At 57.2% G+C, this 24,136-nt stretch overlaps 1 protein-coding gene and 1 long non-coding RNA gene across 3 annotated transcripts; one reads left to right on the top strand and one right to left on the bottom strand.

Moving 5' to 3' along the window:
- Nucleotides 1-5,860: 5,860 nt before the first annotated feature.
- Nucleotides 5,861-8,957, top strand: LOC125089643 (uncharacterized). Its single transcript, XR_007124005.1, has 3 exons — nt 5,861-6,000; nt 6,639-6,720; nt 8,169-8,957. It is a non-coding gene; the product is annotated as an uncharacterized LOC125089643 (long non-coding RNA).
- Nucleotides 8,958-9,088: 131 nt separating this feature from the next.
- KCTD15 (potassium channel tetramerization domain containing 15) lies at nt 9,089-23,633 on the bottom strand. Of its 2 annotated transcripts, none has more exons than XM_047711989.1 (7): nt 23,449-23,633; nt 21,681-21,778; nt 20,012-20,104; nt 19,199-19,374; nt 14,594-14,738; nt 11,830-12,135; nt 9,089-10,590 (listed from the first exon to the last, which is right to left on the bottom strand). In XM_047711989.1, exons 3-7 carry the CDS (start codon nt 20,075-20,077, stop codon nt 10,432-10,434), a joined length of 852 nt encoding a protein of 283 aa, XP_047567945.1. In that variant the 5' UTR covers nt 20,078-20,104; nt 21,681-21,778; nt 23,449-23,633; the 3' UTR covers nt 9,089-10,431. The 2 variants fall into 2 exon arrangements, with proteins under 2 accessions (XP_047567945.1, XP_047567946.1); XM_047711990.1 differs by having other exon boundaries at nt 21,681-21,775.
- Between the last annotated feature and the right edge of the window lie 503 nt (nt 23,634-24,136).

Here is a 24,136-nt window from a genome sequence, read left to right as displayed (position 1 = left end):
GGGGTGTATTTCAAGAGTCGAATTGCTAGGTCACATAACCTGCTCTCACCGTGAAAAAACAAAAAACAAAAAACAGACAAGCTCAAACTGAGGGACATTCTACAAAATAACTGGCTTGTAATCATCAAAAATGTTATGGATGTGAAAAGTCAGGAAAGGCAGAACTTTTCCAGACAGAGGAAAGAAGGAGACATGAATGCAAAGCACACACATGACCCTAAACTGGACGCCTTGCTAGTAAGGGTGCTACCAGAACAATGGGTAAAACCTGAGTGAGTCAGGAATATTGATGTACTTTCCTGGTGTTGGTGACTGTAGGTGGCCACCTAGGAGTAGGTCCTTGTTTGTGGAAAACACAGGCTGAAGTATTTGGGGGAGACAGAGCATCGTGCCAGCCAGGCTACTATGAAATGCTTCATCAGAAAAATAGTTTGCATTATTTGGAATGATTATTTGGGATGCATTATTGGGATGGTATTTGCAGATTGGGGTTGATTTCAAAATGAAACAAAATTAATTTAAAATACTTGATGACTTTTCCCTCGAGAGTCATCCATGTTTGTTTTGACTTTTCTCCTCTTTCTCCTGTTCTCTCTTGCATAATCTCCCTTTAGGTTCTTGCCTCCTCGTTCCACCTGCTAGAGCAGGGATTAAAGTCATTGTGAGCTCGATGCTCACAATGGGTCCTGGGTCCAACTGCCCCAGGCCTTCCCTCACCTGTCTCATCAGCGGCATCTGGCAGGCTGATCCCTTCTTCCACACTCAGCCTCCTGGCCCATCTCCCCCATGGCTGGCTGCTCCTTCTGGACTCCTCTGCTGGTCTCCTCTTCTCTCTTCTGACTTCTGGATGTTCAGGGCCTGGGACCCAGTCCTGGAGTCTCAGCTCTTTCCTTTCCACACTCCTTCCATTGGAGACCTCATCTGGTTGTATATCTAGATGACACTGAACTCCAACCTGCAACCCGGGCTCCTTCCTCTGCTCCCTACGTGTGTCCCTGCCCAGCAGCCTGCTTGGGCTCCCATGTCTGACAGGCATGGCAGCTCAGCATATCCAAAACTGAGCTCCCCGCCTTCCTTGTTTTGCTCTTCACCAAACAATCTTCCTCATCCCCAATAAAAGACAACTCCATCCTTCCTGTGTTCAGGCCAAAAACCTTGAGATCACCCTAGACATCTTACTGTTCCTCGTATCCCACAGGTCACCAGGCAGCCAATGCCACTGGCTCTTCCAAGAATATCTAGATTGTACCCACTCCTGACCACCTGCATGGCTTCTTCCCTGCTCCAAGCCACCCTCATCACTCCTCTGAACTATCGCAGCAGCATCTAGCTGGTCTCCCTGCTTCTCTCTTGCCCCCATGTCACCCCCTGCTCCCTAATCTGCAGGGGCTGCTCACCTCATTCTTCTAGAGGCCCAAGTCCAGATAATGGCTCACAGCATATCTCACACTGGAATGTTCTAGAAGCCGATGCTGAGGCAAGGGCTTGAGTCTAAGTAGTTCACTTGAGAGATGATTTCTGGGAGCATGGGGAGATAAACAGAGAAGCGAGACAAGAAAAAGGAAGGAAGCCAATAGAGGGTGTGTTAATAAGCGAATTACTGCTGTGGGGACAGGAGCTCAATGTCCTGGGGATTTCTGAGAGTCTGTCTAAAGCATGCCTCACCACTGTCAAACCCAAGAGGCAAGGCACCTGGGTGTTTATTCACCAAACCACGTAGGTTGGGGACCACTCCCAGGATCATTAACTCCCTGGCCTTCTCCCTGCACTAGGGTCTACTGTAGACTTGTGGCCAGCAAAGGCCCTCAGGCAGAGAGCTGCAGGGGCAGTAAGGAAGCCATAGAGTCCATGTGCATCCATGGAATGCTGAGAGGATATAGGTAAAGCACTCCCAGCACCTTATTCAAAGACCGGACATGATCTGACTTCTGTCCTATCCCAGGTATCCCAGTGACCTCACCTGCTGTTCTGCGCTCTCTCACCCACTCCAACCATACACGCCTCCTTGCTGTTTCTCAAACACATCACGCATGCTTTTACCACAGGGCCTTTGCACTAATGGCTACCTTGCTCCAAATGCTCTCCCACCAGGTATCTGCCTGTCTCCCACCTCATCTCCTTTGGGGCTTTATCTAAATGTTACCAGCTCAACAGATCCTTCCTAGGAAAACAGATGGCAGCCTCCAGTTAGGACTATCTGAGGAGAGTTTAATAAAGTACTATTTACAAAGGTTTTGACAGGGTATAGGGGAACTAGAAGTGGTAGTGAACCCCCCCTGCCTGGGGCTAGCAAAGGCAGCCATAGTTACCATCGCTAGGTCGGAAGGAACAAGGAAAGGAAGGTGTTCTTGGAACTGGGTGGGCTCTGTGGGAAAAGCTTCCTAATAGGGACTGAGGCTTTTGGAGGAGGGCTGAGGGATCTGACCTCACTTGCATCCTTCTGGGCTCCTGAAGGAGTTTTCCACCAGCCATGTCCAATAGGAAGCTGGTGGTTCATGTTGTTCACAGATACCAGGGGCAAGGTATAGGGCAGGGAAAGGAGCAAATTACAGATGTCCAGCACACTGACCAAAATAGCAATATACAGACACTGCCTATCCCCTTCCCTGCTTTTTCTTTCCTCTTAGCAGTTAGCACCATCTAACTTATGATACATTGGCTTATTTATTTTGCTTATTGTCTATCTCCCTCCCCTGGAGTATAAACTCCAGAAGGTCAGGGATTTTTGTCTTCCTCATTCACTGCTGTCTCCCCAGCAGAACCTGGCACATACTTGTGTTCAGTAAATAGGTTTCGACTGGCTAAAGTTGCTACCTAGCTGTGGTAGACAGGCTAAGGCCCCAGATATGTCTGCATCCTGAACCTGGGAATCTGTGGGTATGTCAGTTTCCATGGCAAGAGGAATTACGGTTACAAATGGAATTCAGGTTAATAGGCTGACCTTAAAATAGGGAGATTATCCCAGATTATCTGGGTGGGCCCAATGTAATCATGAGTCCAGAAGAGTCAGGATCAAAAAGATTTGATCTGACTTTGAAGATGGAGGAAGGGGCTGTGAGTCAAAGAATGTGGCAGCCTCTAGAGGGTGGAAAAGGCAAGGAGATACATTCTCTCCTAGAGTCGCCAGAAAGGAATGCAGCTCTGCTGACACCTTGGTTTTAGCCTGGCGAGACCCATTTCAGACTTTTGATCTCCAGGACTGCATGAGGATACGTGTGTGTTGTTTGAAGCCACTGTGCTCGTGGCTTTGATAGTGGTTTTGATATCACAGTGGCAGTACTAAGCGAATGCACTAGCCATTGTTTTTACTGGCAAGAGCACAGGCTGGGGCTGCTTTTCTGGTCCTTGGTAGCTGAGGGACCCCACCCCTTTCTTTTTCTGTGCAAATAACACTATTGATTGCTCCTCCGTCATGGGTGTGGTTTATGGATTTGGTGAGTTTGCTGCATGTGGCAAGGAGCCTGGTCTCCTGTAACCCCTCTTCTTGATCAGAGGTCCTACGAGTGTCTGGCACACTGTAGACAATATGTATTTGTGGAAGGATAAATCCATTTCATCAAGTGATGTTCCATAAGGGACTTCATCGTTCCTCTGACACTGGGGTTTCTCCCCAATGCTCTTTTTTTTTTTTTTCTTTTACTATCGTAAACAAAATTTGAGAATCTTGGTGCATACAGGTTTTTTGTTTTGTTTTGTTTTGTTTCCTGAAATTGGTCTTCTACTTCTCCCAAACCAGAGCTCCAGTCGGCTGCAAGGCTGGTGCTCACACACAGACAAGATGTGCTGTGGACAGCCGCCTTCAGTGCAGGGTGGCTCAGCTCTTCCAGCAGCTGGACACCAACCCAGGCCAGTGAGCCCACCATGTGGTCTGCCTGGCTGGGGCTGGAAGGTGGAGAAGGGAGAGGAAGCCGACTAGAAACTGTGTCCCAAGTCACTTTGCTGAATTCCCTTCCTGGACTCCTCCACCAGGGCAAGGGACCCGGGGTAGGCCAAGGAAAGGGAGAACCAAGAGAGGGAGCGATGATACTGCAATGGTCTGAGCCAAGAAAGACTCTTCCTGATGCAAGGGAAGTGTCAGAGGCCAGTTCAGCAGCTCCCCGTGGTGCCAACCAGAGTGAGCACCTCCCGCCCACCCTCCCTCCTGGCACACATGCAGGCTGCACCACCTAGGCAGGGAAGTAGGGGCTGCTCCAGCCTCTGGGGCAGCGAGAGAGAGACCCGGAACTCGGAGAGGGCAGGGACACAGGAAGCGAGAAAGCAAGCTCCTAATCTCTGCAGGGCCACCCCACTTTCCAGGTGGCATCCATTGGCCTACCCCTGTGCGGCTTACAGCCGGTGGTGCGCCTAGAGCAGGCAGGACCTGAGCCTGCAAGGGAGAGGGGAGGAGAGGGTTGTGAAGTGAAGCCAACCAGAGAACAAAGAAGGCTTTGCTGCAGAGGGAGGCACCTTCAACGAAGGCCTCGGGGGCTTGGGGAAGTGACTCACTGGGCCCCAGGGCAAGGACCCACCCATGGGGTTTCTAGAGACAGAGAATGCAGGCCAGCTGCTGGGCACAGGCCCCATGGGGTGGGGAAGGGGTTGTCAGTCTCAGCCTGAGTTGGGTGGAGCCTCCCCAGGGGTCCACTCTCCCCTACCAGGGGGCAGGTGGGGTCCTGCCTGGGGGCCTCAGGGGCAACGCTGTGCTCGCTGGCCTGCCAGATGGAGCTGCTGCTACCACTGCTGCTGCAGCCTCGGGAGGGGGGCTGCTTCAGGCATGGTCCCAGGTCTCCAACTCACACTCCCATTGGCCCCGCTCCTAGAGACCTAGGCTTCCCAACTTTAGGCAGAACCTGCCGAAGCAAGGCCATCAGTGCCCCCCAAAGGTGGCTACGTTGGCATCTGGCCCCATCCCAAGACTCATGGACACCTGTGATGAGAACCTGGAGCGGCCGGGCTTCTCGGGCAGTTGCACAACCTCCCCCAATTATGCTCCGTCGACTGTGTGGCAACCGGGCGAGAATTCCAGGACCTTGTATATACTCGTACAAATCTGCCTTCCTGCTGTTTGGCTGCAGGGCGAGGCGTGTCTCCGTGGGCCCCGGGAAATGGGGGTGTGTTCGCGTCCAAGAGGGCGTGGCCCGCGTCCGGAGTGGGAGCAGCCGCCCCGCCCCGCCTTGTCGGGGCGACTCCTCTCGCCTGAACCGCAGCTTCCGCGGGAGCCCTGGATCTGGTCCAGAACACAGAGGAGGAAGCTCTGGTGACATTGTAGACACAGGCTGCGAGCAGCAGGCTTGGCCGGGAGCGGATGGAGCAGTTGGCAGGTGGCGCACCTCCGGCTGTCCAGCCAGGGACGCGGGGGACCTCTGTTCCCCGGGGGTAGCGGTGGGGGACGAGGGGCAGGGCGGCATCCTCCCAGGCGCTTGGCTTGGGCTTCCCGGCCCCTCCCTGGCCCCGCCCCTGCCCTTTAAGACCGTCTGGGTCTGTGATGTCTGTGTGAGGAGGTCCTGGGAGTCAGGCCCCGCATGACCCAGCTGTTACGTCCCCGAGCCATGGCTCCAGGGCGAGGAAGAGCATTGTCCAGCATGACCACCAGGCCCAGAGACGGCTGTCAGGACCAGCTGTTCGATGTAGTGGAAATAAAAGACAAAAATCCAAGTGCGGCTGACCTCCAGCCCTCTCTCCTTTGTGTTTTCTCTGGGAGTGTGCCTGCCTCTGTTTCTGGGTCTCTCATTAGAATTTCAGAGAAGGCTTGCTGGCCACAGAGGTGCTGGCATAGGAGTTGTTCGCTCTATCTGCAAATCGAGGAATTTGGGGGTCATCTGTGTTTGATGCCGTGATAACCTGGAAAACTACAATATGGAAATTTCTCTTCCACATAACTTCACGGAGCCTCAGACAAACAATCCTTGTGAAAAAACAAATGTCCTTCCTCAGTCTCATGGGTTGTCTTGTCCCCAAGCACCCCCACTGGCTGGCGCATGCTGGCCCTCCACCAATGGCGCCCCTCAAGTGACTGGGAAGGTAAGGATCTTTGTAGTTAACAGGGACCCTTTTGCTAGCTGATGTCTGAAGCCTCAGCAACGTCATCAGCCTACTCTTCAAGTTGAAGTTATGTGACTCTAAAATAGCACAAATACTGTCTAAGACATCCTTCCACTGGGGGTAGGAGGGTCAGACTAGAAACACAGGTGGCCTCTGTCCCTTGTGAATAAACAGCTCCTGACAGGCAGCCACGCCTCCCTGCCCATCCCCAGCTGTGCTCCCCGCTCTGCCCGCAGCCATGAGGTTTGAAGAAACACCTCGGCTCCGGTAGTACTTGGGTTGTCTGGCTCTGGGGCTTGGGGGATGAGAGCTGTCATTCAGTGTTCCCAGTATGATCATCGGGGGTGGGGTGGGGGTGGGGTTGGAGGGGCTGCCCAGGGGCTGGAGTCTCCCTTGCACTGACAGCTCTCCAGAAATGCCCTTGGACTTACAGGGCCTTGAGGGCAGGGACTGAGGCAGGGGCTATGAGGTCCAGAGAGAGTCCCTCATTAACCTTCCTTTTCTGACCAACCTCACTGGGGTTGGGTTTCCCTGGGATCATTTTAGAACCTTGTGGGCACCAGTCTTGCTCCTGGCCCCTTGCTGCCACTAATACCTTTTTCTTTCTCTTGGTCCAGAAAGGCCTACCTCATGGGTCCCAGTCTCCAGGCAGGGCAGACCTTCTCTCCACATGGAGCTACCTCCTTTGGATGGGGATGGGTAAGCAACGAGGACATGGGTCCGCCATGTCCTCATTACATCTGAGCCAAGACCAGCATTATGTAGCTGTCTTGAGTTTGTGGCCCACCCGCCTTAAAGCCAGTGGAAATGATGGCCATCACACTGTTGAAACATTAGTTTCTACAACAGTCCACGTTGGCTAAAGTGTCAGGCTCGAGGCCAGCAGCTGCCCTGTCTGGCCAACAGTTGTCCCTCTCACTGTCCACCTTGTCCATTGTTGAACCGCAGATCCTCTGGCTCCTTCCATTTTTGTATGCCCCCGCCTTGTCACCTACTTAGGAGAAGCTCCAATCTCGTGTGTTGTAGTGTCCTCCAGGGTCACTCTAGCTATTTTCCTGTCTCTGGAGAGTCAAGAGGGAGGACAGGGCCAGTGGACTGGGGCCATCCTAGTGGATAGTCCATCCTTCCAGCAAACACAGATCTGCCTCCTGAATGGAAAAAAGGGAAGTTCCCCAACCCTATGTTCATTAGGCTCTCCTGGGCTCAGCCCGGTTGTTAGTCTTCCTTTGGTCAGGGGCTCAATGGAGAGCCTGTCCCTCACTGCTCATATCTGTGCTTCTCTGCCCATTTCCCAAATGTACTGGTTTGGTACACACACACACACAATCAAGATAGTGCAAAAGGGCCACTGCACCCTGAACACAGGGATCAGGGCTGGGGGGTTGGGGCCTGGGGAACTGCCCCTGTTCTCAGGACTATCAGCATGGTGCATGCTAGGTCGTCCGGGAGCTCCTCCAATCAGGTCTAGGATTTGGGACTTGGGCAGCTCAGAATCCGATTTATTGGCCAAGCCAAGTCCCAGGTGTGAGGAGCGGTGATTTCAGAATCACCTAGACCAGAGTACCTTCTTGTGGCTGCCTCCACACGTGGATTAGAAACAAAACACTAGAGCTGCGTGCGTGATTTATAAAATAGCCTTTATTTATTCTAAGGAACACAGTCAAGTGGTAGCTAAAAAAAAAAAACAACCTTTTTCAAAGATGCTTAATGTTGGAAACTGGCTTCGAGCCCCACGTGAGCAGGACTGGCAGAGCCATGTGCTGTGGCTTGTCCGGTTCGCCCCTGACCTGGGAGAGGTTGGGCAAGGTTGGCAGAGCTCCCTCTCCAGTTTTGCTTATCATAAATAATCAGTTTTGAGGCTCATGAAGAACCAAAGAAACATTTATGCTGCTGGGATTGGATCAAAAGCTTACGTACAATGTAGTCATTCCAGAAGCAGAAAAAAATTTTAAAGGAATCACTGATTTGTGCTGCTTATGGGGCCTCTATAAGAATTTGAGCATTACTGTGGGAGCAAAGCGTATCTCTACAGACAGAGACATCTCCCAATTTACGTGAAATGGACTTCCTGATTTTACTTAATTAGTAAAGACATAGGGGTGACAGTCAGTGAAGGTAATTAACTTTTTTCTTTGTTGTTTTTCCAGCACAGGGGTCTATTCAAAAAGAGAGTTGACTTGAAAATGTGAGGGAGTCTCCAGCCACCAGTAACCATCCTCGGTGTCCGACCAGAAAAATCTAAAACCACACGCAGCAGCACTGAGCTGTATTCACAAGACTTCCTTTCTAGTAAATGCAACACTTCCTCCTGCTCTCAGACGTGAGCCTCAGATGCCAAAATGCAGATGTGTGGATGGTAGACGCGTTGCTAAGCAGAAAAGACTAGCAAGTCTGTCCGGCAAATGAGATCGTACAGTGGAGGGCATCTGCTTTGTGGCCTCCACTGGGATGAGGCTGTCCTGTGCTCCCATGTCCTGTGTCCCCTGCTCCTCGGGCAGGTGGAAGCTGGTGCCTCTCACCAGGCATGTGGAAAGGGTCCTCGTGGGTTAAAGCATAAAGGCTTTGAGGAAAAACGCAGAAAGACTCATTAAAACGGGAGGCCTACCCCTGGAAAGACGCATGCTGAGGCCTTGTTCCCGCCCCAGCTGCCTGCGGTTCTCATGCTGGGGGCTGTGAGGACCCCTGGGCCAGCCTGAGCCACGGATGACCACCTTCTACTGCTTTGCGGGGCGCTAAGAGGACGCCGACCTCAACCCAGAGCCAGGGAGGGAAAAATCTCAAACATTTAAGACTGGGTTCAAAAGCCCCCTGGACATTTTCTGTCTGCCTTGCCCCCCACCCCCCCTTCGCATCTGGTTCGGGGCTGTGAATCAGAATTCCGAATCTGTGCTGCCCAGAGGGGACAGGCACAGCAGAGAGGAAACACCCAAATGCAATAAATAATGGTGGCTCAGGACCCTGCCCCTCCCCCCACCCAGCTAGGGCTGCACTGGAGTGGGGGGCTCCGCAGGTTCTTCCCGTTGGTGCGGGGTTGGGGGGGGAGGAGACAACGCCTGCGTGCGAGTCATTCACTTTAGAGCATCATTTATGGCATGAACTGGGAACGTAATGTGTTTACACACACACACACAATTGTACATCGGCATCTTTACAATATTAAAGGAGTCATATACAAGTCTACAGGCATCGTACATGGCAGGGGGCCGGCTGGGGGCTCCTCCAAGACTTCCCCACCCAGGTGGAGCCAGCACGTGAGGAAGGGGTACCAGGCCAGGGGGTGGGGGGTATCCATCTTTGCACCTGTTGTCTGGGAGGGAGTGGGTCTGGGAGGACCCCTCGGGGCCGGTCCTTGTTGGAATCTGGAACCCAGAGCCCCAGGTATGCCTTGTGTCCCAGTCTCATCAACAGGCTAGTGTAACAGCCTGCTTCCAATTCAGTGTGCATATTAGTGTGGGAAAATCGGAGCTGGGGACGGCTCTTCCTGAGCTGGGGACCCAGAGGATGCTGCTGACATACGGGCCCCTTTATCATGGGGCCCATTCCTGAGGTAAGGATGCGGTGTGGCCCTGTGGCTGGTCTGGATGGAGAGAGACTTCTGCAGAAGCCCAGGTGGAAGGACAGACAGGACTGGAAGCCCTCAGGGCATTAGTAGGTCAGGTGATTCACCAAGTGTGGCCTGCACCCAGGGTGGCAGCAAAGGGGGAGGGTCTCAGATGGTTCTGGAGCCTTCCACCCGCTCCGACCCCCATACAGCCCTCCTCCCAGCAGCCCTGCCCCCTGGGGACCCTGCCTCAGTTCCGAAGGCATTGCCGTTCTTGCGTCTGTCCTAGGAGCAGGGACCAGAAGTCTCTAAGACCCGCTCTGCAGGCACCCGGGCCCCAGCGCCCAGGAGCTCCTCTGCCGTGGGGGTCGGGGCGCTGCCCGTCCAGCTACGAACTGAGCACCAGATGAAGAAGCGTTGGTCCTTGTCAGCCTCTGGCTTGTGCAGTTAGTTCCTTCCATCTTAAATACTGTAGAAAAATAAGCCATCTTTGACGCAAGGAGACCCAAAGGAGTTGCCACGCGTGGAGAAGGATGAGCTGCTCCTCTGGCGTGGGCCCGGAAGCCTCTGCTGACCCCACCTCGAGGAAGGCCGCACGGGGCTGGAGAACCAGAGCACCCGGAGCAACTGTTCCCACGGCAGCATCTCTGGGTCCCATCAACCGTCCTCCAGTGGGCGAGCCTCCAGCAGCCCACGCTCTGTGGCCATGATACCTGGGGCTCCCCGGGCTGGTTCTGGACCCTCCAGCCCCGCCCTCAGTCTCATGCCCCGCAGCTGAGCAGGCAGAGGCAGCACTCCCCAGCATTGTTTCCAGGTCCCTGGGGGTGTCCCCAGGGCTAGACGGCCTCAGGCGGGCACCGAGGAAGGGCCTAGTCCAGGGGCTCCTGCTTTATCCGGACTGCAGTGGGGGTGGGCTGCGGCCGCCGCTCCTCCCGGCAGAGCACGTACTCACTGAATTGGGAGGAGTCCACGCCACCCCCGCAGGACGCAGCCACACTGAAACCCCTCTGGAACAGCCTCTCCAGCACCTGCCGGGGAAGAAAGAAGGGTCAGCAGGGCCCCGCCGCAAGAGAGCCGGCCTGGCTCGGCCTTGCCGGCAGGTGGGCATCAGCCAAGACGAGCGAGCCCTCCTGTTGCGATCTCGGATCTCGGGTCAGAGACCACCCTGCTTCTAGAACCACTCGCTGAGCAACCACAGGAGGGACGGGAGCAGCCAGACCCAGGGTCCCCCTGCGTGACCAAACCTGGGAAAAGCTACCCCAACCTGCCCCTCTTAGGGGGTCCACAGCCTCCATCCAGAGGCAGAAAGAGACTTGGGGCCCCTTCTTTCTTGTCCAGAACCTAACCCTCTCTCTACGGACATGTGGTTCCTCCCCCACTCTCCCACCTCACTGAGGCCTGACTCAATAACAGAGACCCTGCCCCCCGGCCTCTGGGCAGCCACCTGCTTCCCTGAGCTGTGAGTCCCAGATGGTTTGGGGCCCGGGGGCTCATCCGCTCAAGGGAACTCAGGGTGGGGAGGGGGAGGAGCACTCTTGGGGTATGAGTCTCTATAGGCCTCCGTGTCCACGTGGGTTTGTGCCTCTGTGAGGGGTGGGGGTTGGGGGTGTCTTGTCACTGTGTCTGACACCTGTGTCCCACAAGTAGCAAGTTCTGACAGTCTGTGGAATGTGTGTGTGTGGGGGGAGGCTGACTCCCCCCCCCCCCCCCAGTGTCCACTCTGCCCTAAGCCTAAATTAAGAGCATGCTCTTGGGTCTGGAAGAGCCGGTGTGGAATAGGCCCCATCCATCTGGGGTTCCTCAACCCTGAGACCAATCTGAGGAAAGGCAGCTCTGCTGGCCTTCAGCTGGTTGTGGGGGGGGGGGGGCTGTGGGTCAGCATTTCCAGGCCACTTTGCTCAGCCTCTGACCTGCTCCCCCCCATGGCCCGGGTTTAATTTGAATCGAAAGGCAGACTCTGGGTGTCAAATGAAGCACACTTTGTTGAAAATACTCTGGGCCATTTTTATAGAACATCCTTTTGGAAAAAAAAAAAAAAAAAAAAGCCCAGATCAATTTTTTTAAGTCCATCCCCCAGGCGCCATCATTTAATTATGAGCGGGACATAAATTATGCATCGACACATTGTTGCCTTTTCTGTAAGATGGCACGGAGGGCTTCACCGTTTCAGAGACGGCGCCTCCCTCCACCTATCCTCATCGCCCGCCTGCCAGAGGGCCAAGGGGGTGAAGGAGGGGGAAGGTGGGCGGAGCGGGCGGAGCCCTCACCTGCACCGAGTTGAGCCGGCAGTAGCCGTTGAGTGGGAAGCGGATGACGTGCGTGGGGTCCTGGTTCCAGCCGGCGTTGACAGAGTTGCACATGACGTCCCCCGTCTCAGGGAAGACCTCCTCGATGAGGGCCTTCTCGCCGCTGAGCGCGATGCGCTCCCCCAAGTCCGGTGTGACCCGCACCACCAGGCAGTCACAGGCGCGGCTGCGGCGCCGCTGCTCCTGCTCCTGCTGCCAGCGCTCCAGCTCCCGCACCATGGGCTGCAGCTGGTAATACCGGGCCTCCTCGTACAGCAGGCTGAAGTCCTGTAGGCGCGCGCAGATACGGAGGGCAGCGGGTGGGGGCTGCTCTTTCCGGCTCCAGCCCCGCCCCCCACGTGCCCTGCCCCATATGCACTTCCGTGGAGCTGCTACCCCTCGGCTCAGTGTGCACTGGGATGGTTGTGCCCATTGTACGGATGGGGAGAATGAGGCTCAGGTGAACGCGGACAAGCCTCAGGAGTCTAGCCTTAACCCAAAAGACAGCAGTTGGTGTGGGCCTTTGCCGGGTAACACTCCTCCATCTGGCCTCAAGTCCCTGGAGCAGAGAGCAGCCTCTGCAAAGACCAGGGGGGTTGGACTAGTGGAGCCTGAAGCCGTGCCTATGCCTGGGGACCTGCTGCCTTCTTAGAATCCTAGAGAGGAGAGGCTGGGCCTGGCACAGCACAGCAGCAGCCTCACCTGCGGGGGGGTGGGGGTTGCGGAGGAGAAAGGGGGTGTGGTCACAGCCCCCAGGGAGCTGTGGGAAGCTCCCCCCAGGGAGGCAAAGCAGAGCTGCCTGGGGCGCATTTCTGGCACACTATCTACCAGCCCTGAGACCTCTGATCTCAGTTACTGACCTTCCCAGAGCCTCAGTTTCCTTGTCTATAAAGTGGACATAAACACCCAGCTCAGAGAAAGAGGTGAGGTCTGAGGGAAGACAAAATCTGCCCAGTGCTGGGCCCATCCTGCCCTAACAGGCAGGCTGAGGAGGCGTCTGGGAGCGGGAAGGCCCCCTCCACGCAGCTCATTCCCAGGCTGGCAGGCTCACACCACCTGCCCCTCAAACACAGGCACACCCATGTTTGCCCTGGCCCTGAGCAGCTTAGGACCCAGGACTTGGGCCACTCACCGGGGCTGAGCTCAAGGCTGATGGGTGAGCCTGAGGACCCCTGGGGGAGAGGCAAGGAGGCCCAACCCCCAGAGCAGGGCCACCCCACAGGCCCTCAGTCCCTTCCCTCTGCTGGCCCCAGCCTCTGCAACTACTTGGAGAGAAGGCCAAGTATTAGCCCCCGACCCAGGCCTGTCTTGTCTGCCAGGGACCCGCCCTTTCCCTCTGCTGAGGTTCCTCAGGCGTCTGCTCTCATCCACTCCCGAAGTTTTTAAATGATACCTGTGCACATTTTCCCTCACAGCCCAGAACCTCTCCACCCGATGCCCCACCATCACTTCATGCAACTCTCTCCAGCTTGTCCCACCCCGGGGTCACCACGCATCCCCTCGGGACCCAAGCCAAAGGCCAGGATGCAGCCTCGAGAGTCCCCTCACCCCTGACCGATCCACGCCACAGCCTTCTGTGGCCAATTCCTAAACAGAAATCTAATCTGCTGCTTTGTTCTATCTTCACTGCCTCCCACCTGGATCAAGGCCTTCAGGAAACCTCCCTCAGCCTCCTGCTCCCATGCCTCAACCTCACAGCATCCTTCCCCACACAGCAGCCAGGGCTGTCCTTCTCACTTGCAAACCTGATGGTCATTCCCTGCTCACAACCCTTCCATTGCATTCCGGGGTAAAATGCCAAATGCCAGAGCTGGTCACCAAGTTCCCGCCTCAAAGGGCAGCCTCCTTTCCCTGCCCCTGTTCATACAGAGCCCCAGGCCAACACCTTTTCTCTGGTTCTGGAAGGTATCAAGCTTTTTGCCACCCTGCCCCCTCATCAAGGCCCTCACACTTGTTTGGCCCCATTCCTCCTTCACCCAGAAAAGCATCCTTTCCTCCAAACCCCCTGGGGCTGGGTTCTCCATGGTTCTCCTTCACTACACTCTCTACTTCTATGGAACATTTGCCCCCGCAAGGGAATTCATGCATTTTTGTTGTTGTTCAACACCTCTCTTCCCACTAGGTTGTAAGTGCTATGGGGACAGGACCCAGGTCTGCCCCTATTTCCCGGTATCTCTGGCCTGACTTTGGTGGTTGGCACCCAGTATCAGTTGGATGGAGGACAAAACAGCCCGAGGGCCACTGGGCCTCTGGGTGCAGGAAGGAAGGAAGGACATCTGCTAGCTGGAGCCAGGCCTGAGCTCCTTTCCTCTGGGATCCCCAACACTGTGGAGTGGCTCACATGGAGACAGGCCTCTCGGAACCAGGTCCGCTGCCCTAGACAGGCTCACCCTGGGACCTGGGGGTAACCCGTTGTTTAAAAGGTCTTTGGTTTGGATCAGGGTTTCCCCTGCTCGCTGCCAACGAGGAACAGTCGTGGGAAGCTCCAACTTGGGCCCACGACCGTCCTTCAAGGCGACAAACAAGACGGGGTAACTGCTGCTGCTTAATCATTGTTACACCCTGATAAATAAGCTAAAAATGTGAGAAAACAAAATTAGTTTAGAAAAACTAATGTAGCCCTCGGCTTCATCAGTTAACTTTTTATCGTTGCCATGACGACCACGGGCCCATTCATGAAGTCCCAGCATCCCCTGTGTAATGGCCCCATAGAGGCGGCGCCAGGAGCAGGCGGTGGCAGACTCACCTTGAAGTCATCGGGGAGCAGCAGTTTGGACGTCCGTAAGAAGCTCAGGACGTAGCGGAAAATCTCCCCATCCCTGTCGATGAAATAGTGTTGCTTCAGACTGTCCAGGACGATGGGCTCGGTGCCATTGAAGAGGCGGCTTATTCTAGGAGAGAGGGAGAGTGGGGCGTCTGAGGCCAGGGTCAGGTCACCGGGCCAGGCCACCTGCAGGGGTGAGGGGGCCGCCATGTGGAACTCCGGGGCCATGCCAGGCACGACAGTTATCCACTGGGGCCACAGATGGACAGGACCCCAGCACATGTTCCGTACCCGGCCCACCCCTACAAGCCCCAGCCAGAGACAGACACACCTGGCCACTCGCACCTGCCCACTGACACGTTCCAGGCCTGGAAAACTAGCATGAGACCCAGACACAGCAGTCTCCTTGCCCCACGTGCACGGACCCTTGCCAGGCAGACCCAGCCAGAAAACTCATACTGGCCATCAGATACCCTGGCCCACGCCCCACACCCAGTGAGCACATGGAGGCTGGGCAAGGCGGCCGCATACCCATTGCACCCGACTCATGTGAATGAGCCTTGGATGGAACGCACTTGGGCATGGGGCCTGGGATCACATGGTCCCCTCCCTTGCAACACACGAGTCCCAGGTAGCCCCAGACACACCCAGGCGGAGGCCATACCAGCCCAACACCCACCACCCTGAGACACTGGTCTGTACTCTTGGCGACTCACAGACAAACCATGCACACACACTCACTCAGGGGGGCCCTAGGGGAGGAAGAGAGGCAGGACTGGATGGGGGGGGACAGCATGCGTGCCACAGCACACGCTCATCAGGGTGCCTGCCCACAAGATGCAGTGTAAACACGTACACACGCACCACGATCTATATGCACACATGCACTCAGTGTGTACCCACGCACCTGTGTGCACAGGTGTGGAAACAGGCACGCACCCTGGCAGAAGAGACAGGTCCCATGCCAGCAGCCTGTCCTCTGGAGGGCAGGGGTTCTGAGGGAAACCCAGGACCTGCGGGAAGCTCAAGGGAGACCCTGCTGGCCCCTGTCTGCTCCACAGAGGAGGGCTGGGGCCTCTCTAATGCCCAGGGCAGCCGGGCCCATCTGACCCAGGCCTGGCTGTGGACAGTTAGGAGCCCCTCCTTGGGGCGTGGGGTTGGCAGGGTCCCCTCAGGGGTGGCCCCTCCAAACACCCTTCAACAGGTATGGCCACCCACCGGCAAAACCCTGCCGCGGCGACAGCGTGGCATGCACAGCCCCGGAGCATGCACAGCACGGGATGCACAGCCAGTGCCAGAGCCTCCTGACTCACAGCCTGCCCTGGCGAGGACCCCTCCGGGGAGGCCCGCCTCTCCACCAACAGCCTGGTCCTCTGTGCGCTCCACGGGCTCCTAAGGCCCTACCCCACCCTATTGTGCACCCAGGCATATGGGCTGGGCAGAAGCTGAGGTGTGAGAATTCCCAAAGCCGGGCTGTCCCAAAGCCCGTCCACATTTGAGGGCTGTCCCCTGTGTGCAGCGGCCACGCACTCACCTAGTCTCCCTCTGGGAACATGGCCAAGCCCCAGTCCCAGTGGGGGGCATGTAGAGGGCAAGGCTGCCTCACGGATAGACGTGAGCAGCTCAGAGCCTTGGATGAGGTATAGAGAAGCCCGGGCCTGTGCAACCAGAGCTGCGATCACCTAGACCCTGCTGGAAAGCGTCGTGGGCTCCAAGGCCTGTTCCAGCTGCCGAAGCCCCCAGGACCTGGCCTCAGCAGAGCATGGGCACGGAGATATCAGATTGGGGACCATCCAGTGCCCCAGTCCCATGGGCAGTCATTGCCAGACAGGAGAGGACCCACATGTGGCACTATCAGGAAGAAGCTCGAACCACAGCCATAAGCAAGTCAGCTAGTCCAAAGCCTCAGCCTTCCTGTGGAACCTCCATCACTCTTCCTCACTGAGTTCGAACACTCTGTGCGGCAAGCGCTGTTCTAGGCCTACCCAAGCCGCAGATCTCTCGGGAGACCCTGCCACCCCACATTCCAGGTCTGGCTGGGCTCTAGATTAACTTATTGGTCCAAGACTAGAAGGTTCTCAGTCTGCCTCACTTTAAGACTGGTTCTAGATCTTACTGTCAGTGTCTCTTCAAAGGACAAAGGCCTTTCAGGCCCTCGGGGTCTGAGACTACCAAGGATGTGAGTAGGTTGATGGCAGGTTAGGACAATTGCCACAAAAGAAGCCCCCTCCCCCAACCCCACCTCCCCAAACCACTGTCAGGGTCTTAAGAGCCAGCTCCTTCTCTGGGTCACTCTGTGAGGAGGCTGCAGGGTTTGGGGCTGCCAACATCAGAGGTCCTTCATGGAATAATCTGGCCAGTTCTGACCCCACCTGACAGAAGCCTTTTTTTTTTTTTTTAAAGCTTTGGCTCCAATTCCCTGCATGTTTCAGTGGAAGGTTTTAAGTGTAAGTTCTGGAGCTCCTGGCTTAATTGGCTGCTTCCCAGAGCCAGCATGGACCCAGCTTGGGACTGTGAAGGTAGCAGCCCTGGGCAGCCGTGCTTTGCTTTTTCTGGCTGCAGGATAATGGCAACGCCGGGCCGGCCAGTGGCCGCGCCTGATCCCTGCTCAGGGAGCCCCCCCGCCGAGGAGCCCAGCCACGGCTGTGGGGCAACAGGCCCCCAGTCTCACGGCACCGCGAGGGTGGGACTTGCCTGACATCCAGAAGCTCCCTGGGGTGACCTTAGCTCTCTCACTGCTCCCTCTCTTGCTGACTCACACATCAGTGCCACTGGGTGAGGGGCTGATCTTGGTTTCCAGATTGGGTGAAAAAAAACCTTTTTCATTTTAATGATTCACTTAAAGAAGGACAAGGGGTTCCTGCCAGCACAGCTGTCCAACTCGCTTCCCAGGCCCGGCCCGCGGTGGCCTGACCCACTGTCCCCTGACTGTCCTACGGGTCACGCTACTCCTTGGCCTCTAGGCCAAAGCTTCAGGCCCAGGGAGCAGCTCTTCCCTGAGCCAGAAGCCATCCGGGCAAGAATGACAGATTCATCTCTGAGCCCCTGCCCCGGGGAAAGAATGCAGATCGCCACCCCCTCTGGGCACGTCCTGCAGGCTGAGGGTCCCACACGCCAGATCATGGGATCACAGGGGGCCTCGGCCCCCCTCAATGAGAGGGCCTGCCCCCTCTGCAGAGCAGGATGCTGGGCAAGGAGGAGCTCCGCTGTGGGTATGGGGAGGGGGAGGGCTGCCCCCTACCCCTGCTGATCCCAGGCAGCAGCCTGAAGACAAGAACGAGGCGGCCATTCCCCGCAGGCCTGAGCTGTGATTACTCTAGAAAGGCAAGTGTCTGATTTCAAGAAACACTCTTCAGAGAGGTTGTGGGCAAGGGTTTTATGAATTTCACTCACAAACGTCGTCAACCGATTAAGGGATGATCTATCTCGAACAACTCGGGAATGCCGCAGAAGGCAAAATTGAAATTAAATAAGCAGAATCCATCTCCCATCCTAGACAGAGCTCCGCAAGAGAGCACGCTGGCTGGCGCTGCCAGTGTGGCCTCGTGGCCACTGCCCCTGCCAGGTCCCAAGTTCACAGGCGCCCCAGGCCTGGCCGCTGTTGGGCCGAGAGAATGAGCCCAACCACCACCTGTACCCTGGACTCCCCAGATTCCCAACTGGACGCTATCTCCACCTCCAGCTCAGGCACCTCGAGGGAGCCTTCCTGCCCCCATGGAGAGTTCCAGCCCCGCCTGCTCCAGAGGCCAGGTGTCCAGGTCTCTGCGCTGAGCCACAGCACTAGTGACAAGGCAGACCGATGAGAAACCTTCCCAGAAATGATCCCTCAGTGTCTGGGGATTAATTAACTCCTCTTGGTTTTTTGTTTTTTTTTTTTAATGTATAAAACAAGGGCGATACCCTACAGCCTCAGCCCTCCCACTGCTCTGCCCTCCATGGCGGCGGCCTCCCTGTGCCAGGAGCAAGCCGGCATGGGCTCTGTGAACAGCACACTGCATCACCCTCAGGAGATAGATGCACGGAGACCCATCCCAGCTCCGGTCAGCCCTGCTGCCATGCGGACAGGAAACCAGGGCTGCCCCTGGGAGGGTCATGCCCCAGCAGCAGGAGCTGGGGAGCCTGCAGCACCTAGCGCCTCCCACCAGCGGGGCCAGGAGCTCCAGGGAGCTGGGCGGAGCGCACAAGGGGCCCTGTTGGGAGGCTCTAGGTCAGAGATCCTTGGTGTGCTGATGGGGGTATGAGGCTCCTGCTGGCCCACAGCTCTGGAGGCGCCTGAACATCCTGGAGCTCCTAGCTGCTCCCCACCCCTCCGCCTGGCCCAAGGGAGCCAGCTGCTACCTTTCAGGGTCTCACAGGAGCTTCTGCCGGTGGGTCAGGAGCTCTACCTGGCACTTTCGATACCACACACACAGGGTCCCAAGTCCCTGTTATAAAGCATCTTTCGAGAGGCCTCCCAAACGCTAGCGCCCTGGGTCTGGGAGAGCAGGTGGGCCCTGGGGAGCCCACCTGTTGGCCGGTGGAGGGGACGGACTTCACTGGCAGCAGGCGGCCGATACTGCCAGGAGCCACGGCGCGCTTGGTGCTTACCTGGAGTCGGGGTACTTGGTGAGCGTGGCCAGGCTGCTGGTGTACATGTGGCCGCCCACGTCGATGTGCACAGGCGCGTTGGACTTGGTGAGCTGGGCGGGCAGCGGGATGCCCTGGGCGGCCAGGGGAGACACGGGCGACCGGGTAAGAGATAACCGGGACATGCTTCCTCCCTCCTGGAGATGGGGACAAGACGAGAACAAGAGTGTCTCCACCACAGAGCCGTGCACTCCCTTTTCTGCCAATGTGATCACAGATCTAATCAGATCACTTCTGCCTGTGCCTGATCACATATTCAGCTGACAAATTACGGCCACCACTGTAATTAAGTGTATTTGCATCATTTTCTTCAAAGTACCAGAGGGGAAAAAAGGAAAGATGCTTATTAGCAATAAGAAATCAAGAAAAAAAATTTTTCAAGGTGTCAGCCTCCAGGGGCATAAAACAAACTGCAAAATTCTAATTAAAGGTCGCGGGCTTATGTGTTAGATGTGAAATACCCCCTGACAAACGAATCACCAATTTGTGAATTGGGATTCAGGGGTTTTTGCAAGTTTGTCTCAGTAACGAGACACCTCTAAATTAGTGACTTCCTCAGCACCTAAGGCGTTGGGTTTTTATACATGTAGTAAATTTCACATCAAATTAAGAGCATTTTGGTTTCAAAAAATACATAATCGTACAGCCAGTCAACAGCCATCTCTGGAAGGTGGCGGCCGAGAGGACGGGTGGCCGGTGAGCAGGCAGACGCTGGGGAAAACGGTAGGGAGGGGGCCACCGGCCGCTGCCCCAGCCCACCCTGCTGGCTCTCACCGCAGTGCCGGCGCTGCTGTGGGCGTGAAGCGAGGACCCGCTCGGCCGCTCCTTGCGGTGAGGCATCTAGGCTTCCATCATTGCCCAGAGTATCTGTGGGGAGCACCGACAAGACCAGGGCTTTTACTCCTCAGTAGTCGTGGCTGCCCGGGTTCCTTTCTGCCTGTGCTTCCCGGGGAGCCCCACACCACACAGCCCTCTCCAGATTCCACCCGCCACTACCCTGTCCCCACGCTCCAAAGCCAGAGCAGCTTACACGCACACGCACGCACATGCACATGTGCACACACTCACACATACACACACTCACACACGTGTTTTCTGGGCAGCTCCACGTCTGCTAATTCAGTTAATGACAGCGCTGAAGCATATGCTCACCATTATTGCCCCACAATGTCTCAGAACAAATCTGATTTTCCTGGTATTTTGGTTCAGAGCCACGTTACCAAGCGTGTCTCCTCTTGCATCAGCAGAGAGCCCCGTGGACCACAGCTCAGGGAGGATCCCTCACCCTCCAGGAGCTGGGGAGCCCGGGACCTCTCTGAACACCGTCTCCACCGTGGTTAAGATGCAGTTTGTGAATGGCCGGACCCAGGGCAGCCTTCCTTGGCAGAAGCCAGGGGGAGAGCGAAAGTCATGGAGGAAGCCACCTCTTCCCTAGGGCGCCTGAGAGAGGAAACTTGCCTTTGTTTGCCTAGCCCGCACCTCTGCAGTTGCTTCCCAGACCCACAGAACAGTCTTGTCTGTGCCTAATGTATTCCAGACCCCCTCAGGATCACACCCCCCCCCCAAGGCATTAGAGAGCTGGCCAGAAGGAAACAGACAGCAGCTCAGCAAATGGACCCTGTCTCCTGCTCCTCCCCAGTCACTTAGGGATCTTCCTCTATGCCACGACCACCTGAAATAAGACTGTCCCTCAGTCGCTAGAAGCCATCCTCGGACACTGTAGAAGGGGTACAGGTCTACGCAGTTCCTTGCATGGACTTGAGGCTGTCTCTTGGGGGGGCACAGTGAACACCCACACCCACCCACTGATCTCACACACGCTGGTGCCCCCACAAGCCTAACCTGGACTTATCTGTCTTGAAATCCTAACCTTGACTTGTGTCTTGAAATCCAACCTCCAATTTTAAAACCTGGACCAAGGTCCAATGAGCATCATCAATCCTGTCAATTGAAGTAAGGTTCCTCTCCCAGGATTTGTTCTGCCCTGGGTGTCCTGGCAGGTTCCCTGACACGAAACTGGGGTGGGGGTGGGGGTTGGTATTAGACATCGAGGTCTAATTTAGACTCTCACTGGGGGCTACTCAGGGTCTGCTGTTGTGGCATTCCTGACTTCTGGCCAGCTCCAAAAAGAAAAGCAGGTCGCTTATCTCAAGGAAGTTCTGAGAGACCAAAACAGACCTCAGGATGGGTTATCCGGGCCTGGGAGGCTCTGCTGGGGGAGGAGTCAGAAGGAAAGCCACACTGGGGATAAACTGCTGGAAGGAATTCCGATGGAAATTCTATCAAAGCGGACTGCGCAATGTTTTCCCAACTACCAGGAACATGACTCAAAGTGACATTTAACACCAACTACCCCTTACAGAAGCTCTTCAGTCCTGTTCTCACCCAAGCCTCTTCTCCATCACAAGCACAACCTGATGTTCACGGCAAACCAGAAACTCACCATTGGAAGCCCCAGGCTTTACGCCTCGACCAGAACCTCTTGTGCTGCCTCGGGCAAACGCATCTGTGCTGGACAACGACCTTTCCCGGACACCACTGCTGCGGTCAGAAACACAAACGTGGGTGCAGTAAGAGACACAAGTTCAGTCCCTCAACACCACCAGCAAACCCACGACCCCACGACCCAGCCCCAGCGCGCCGGGGGCCCTTCAGAGGCTCGCCCAGACCGCCTGTTGCAGGGGCCTCCGCGGTGTGGTGTGTGCCCCGGGGCCTGCAGGATGCCAAACTGGCTAGGTATTGACCCGCTTCTCGGAGCTGCGGTGGGAGCCCCGGGTCCCGCGCCCGCCCGCCGCCGCCGCCGCCGCCGCCGCCGAGCCCCGCCCGCCGGAGCAGAGGGAAGCGAGCAGAATGCCACGCTCATTTACACACAAAATGATTTTGTGTCCCATTGTGCTCGCAGTTGTTCAGCTCTCTGGGGGTGATTAAACTGGCTGAGCTGCGGCAGCTTGAGACGATTTCACTAAATCGCTTCTTCGTGAAGTCGCTTCTTTGCTAAGCTGTTATTTTAACCATAAAAGGTAAACAGAAGGCGCCTCGCGAGCTCCCTTCAGCTCTGAGCCCTGGGCGCCAGCCGCGGGCAAGAGTGCCAGGGGCCTACAGAATTGTCGGGGGTGGGGGTGACCGGAGGGGGGCGGACGTGCCACCTGGTGCGCGCCAGCCCCGTCGCAGAGCCCGCCGGCCGGAGTTAACTTCGGGGCGTCCAGAGCCGGCTGGGCCAAGGCCGCCGGCGCCGCGGGGCGGGGGTGGCCACGGAACCCGAAGTGCCCGGTAGGGCGGGGAGGGGCTGTGCGGCGGGGGCGGGGCGGAGGACAAAGTTAAATCAAGAGGCAGACACTTAGAGACCACAGATGGGAAGCTCGCCTAATTAAGGACGTAAAAGCGCTTTTGTTCTCAAAGTTTATTGTTGCCGGGATTTAAAAAAAATTAATTGAAACTAATGCTGTTATTCACTCGTGCAGTTAAATTCCTTCATGCACATTTGAGACACAGAGTGAAAACTTGAAGCTTATCTTTCTGCACTCGAGGTGGGGGGCGCGGGAGGACGGGAAGGCGTTTCGGCTACGGGAGAGGGGCGTTTTCGAGTGTGTGCCCCGTGCACGCGTCTAGGTCAGGGAGTACCCGCGGGCAGCCAGAGCCGAAGGCGGCCACCGCGTCTCCGTGCGGCCCGCGCTCGGCCTCCGACCCCCGCGCACCTAGGACCACCAACAGCTCCCCTGCCCCTCCCGCCCCGTCTCGCACTCGCGGGGTGGGTGTTAGAGGACGCACATCTGTCCCGTTAGAGACTTTTTCTGATTTGGGCGCCAAACGGGCCCTGTGCGCCCCGCAGCCCCAGCTGCATGAGCTCGTTTCTGACCCCGGAAACTCGCTGGCCCCGCAGGGCGCTCGGCCCTGCACTGAGGCCGGAGGGCCAGGACCTGCAACATCCACCCCCCCCACCTCCCGCCCCGCGCGGCCGGAAGCTCGGCGCTCGCCCGCGTGGGGAGGGTCCACCCGGGGCCAGGACCAGCCCACGTGGGCAATCCCCCCCTCCCGCGCCAGGCCTTTGTGCTGGGTGCCCCCGCGCCGCCAGCCCCCGTCGTCCGGCACCGGGACAAAGCAGCCGCTCCCACCCAGGTCCGAACCCCAGGCGAGCGACTTTCTCCGTATCGCCGCCACTTTGGGGACAAGGGTGCGCGGCGCCGAGCGGTGGCCTCCCGCGCGGGGCTTACCTCGGAGCCGGAGCGGCGGATCCGGCTCGGGCGCAGCCCCCGCCCCCCGCAGCCGCCGGTCTCGGGCGCCGGGCACAGCCTCGCCGCCTATGCTCGCTGCGCGGGTCGCTCCGGTCTCGTCCTGGAGTTACTTTCTCTCTCGCCCCCAACCCTCCCCCCACCCACCCCTCCCGCCCCGGCCCCCGCTTCGCGCGGCCCCTCGCGGCGCGGCGCGCCGGGGCCTCCCCTCCCCGCCCTCCCCTCGCCTCCTCGCCTCCTCCCCTCCTCGCGGCCGCCGCCGCCGCCGCCACCTCCTCTTCGTGCCGCTCTCCGGCTGCCCTCCCGCCGCTCCCACCTCCTCTCCTCCCTCCTCTCTCTCCAGCGGCCTTCCCTGACTGCTGGCGAGAAAATCAGCCCCCCACCCCAGTCTGTAGCCTGCGCCCCGTCGCGGCCGAGCCCGGACGCAAAGGGCAGCGATCCGGCTCCAAATTACCCAGCGCGGCGAGCGCGAGCGGGAGCGCGCGGCGACTCCTGGCTCGGGGCTCGGCTGCGCCGCGGGGCAGAGGATTAGAGTCCCAATTAGCTCCGCGCGCCCGCGCCTGCCGCGCTCGGCGACAAAAATGCGCTGTTTCCCCTCCTTTCGCCGGGCGATCCCCACCCGCCTCTCCCGGAGCCCGCGCCTTCCCGCCGGGGCCTCCGCCAGGACCCT

Source organism: Lutra lutra, chromosome 17, assembly GCF_902655055.1.
Source record: "Lutra lutra chromosome 17, mLutLut1.2, whole genome shotgun sequence".
In the NCBI taxonomy this organism is placed as follows: Eukaryota; Metazoa; Chordata; class Mammalia; order Carnivora; family Mustelidae; genus Lutra; species Lutra lutra.
This window is presented reverse-complemented; position numbering and strand designations above follow the sequence as displayed.

What these genes read in the sequence shown, in the direction of transcription:
- KCTD15 (XM_047711989.1), bottom strand. Translation starts at nt 20,077, where the DNA reads ATGCCTCACCGCAAGGAGCGGCCGAGCGGGTCCTCGCTTCACGCCCAC. An exon ending in ACCAAGTACCCCGACTCCAG is followed by an intron (nt 14,739 to 19,198) that starts GTAAGCACCAAG and finishes CCTCTCTCCTAG; the next exon opens with AATAAGCCGCCTCTTCAATG. An exon ending in TGCTCCCCGATGACTTCAAG is followed by an intron (nt 12,136 to 14,593) that starts GTGAGTCTGCCA and finishes GCGCGCCTACAG; the next exon opens with GACTTCAGCCTGCTGTACGA.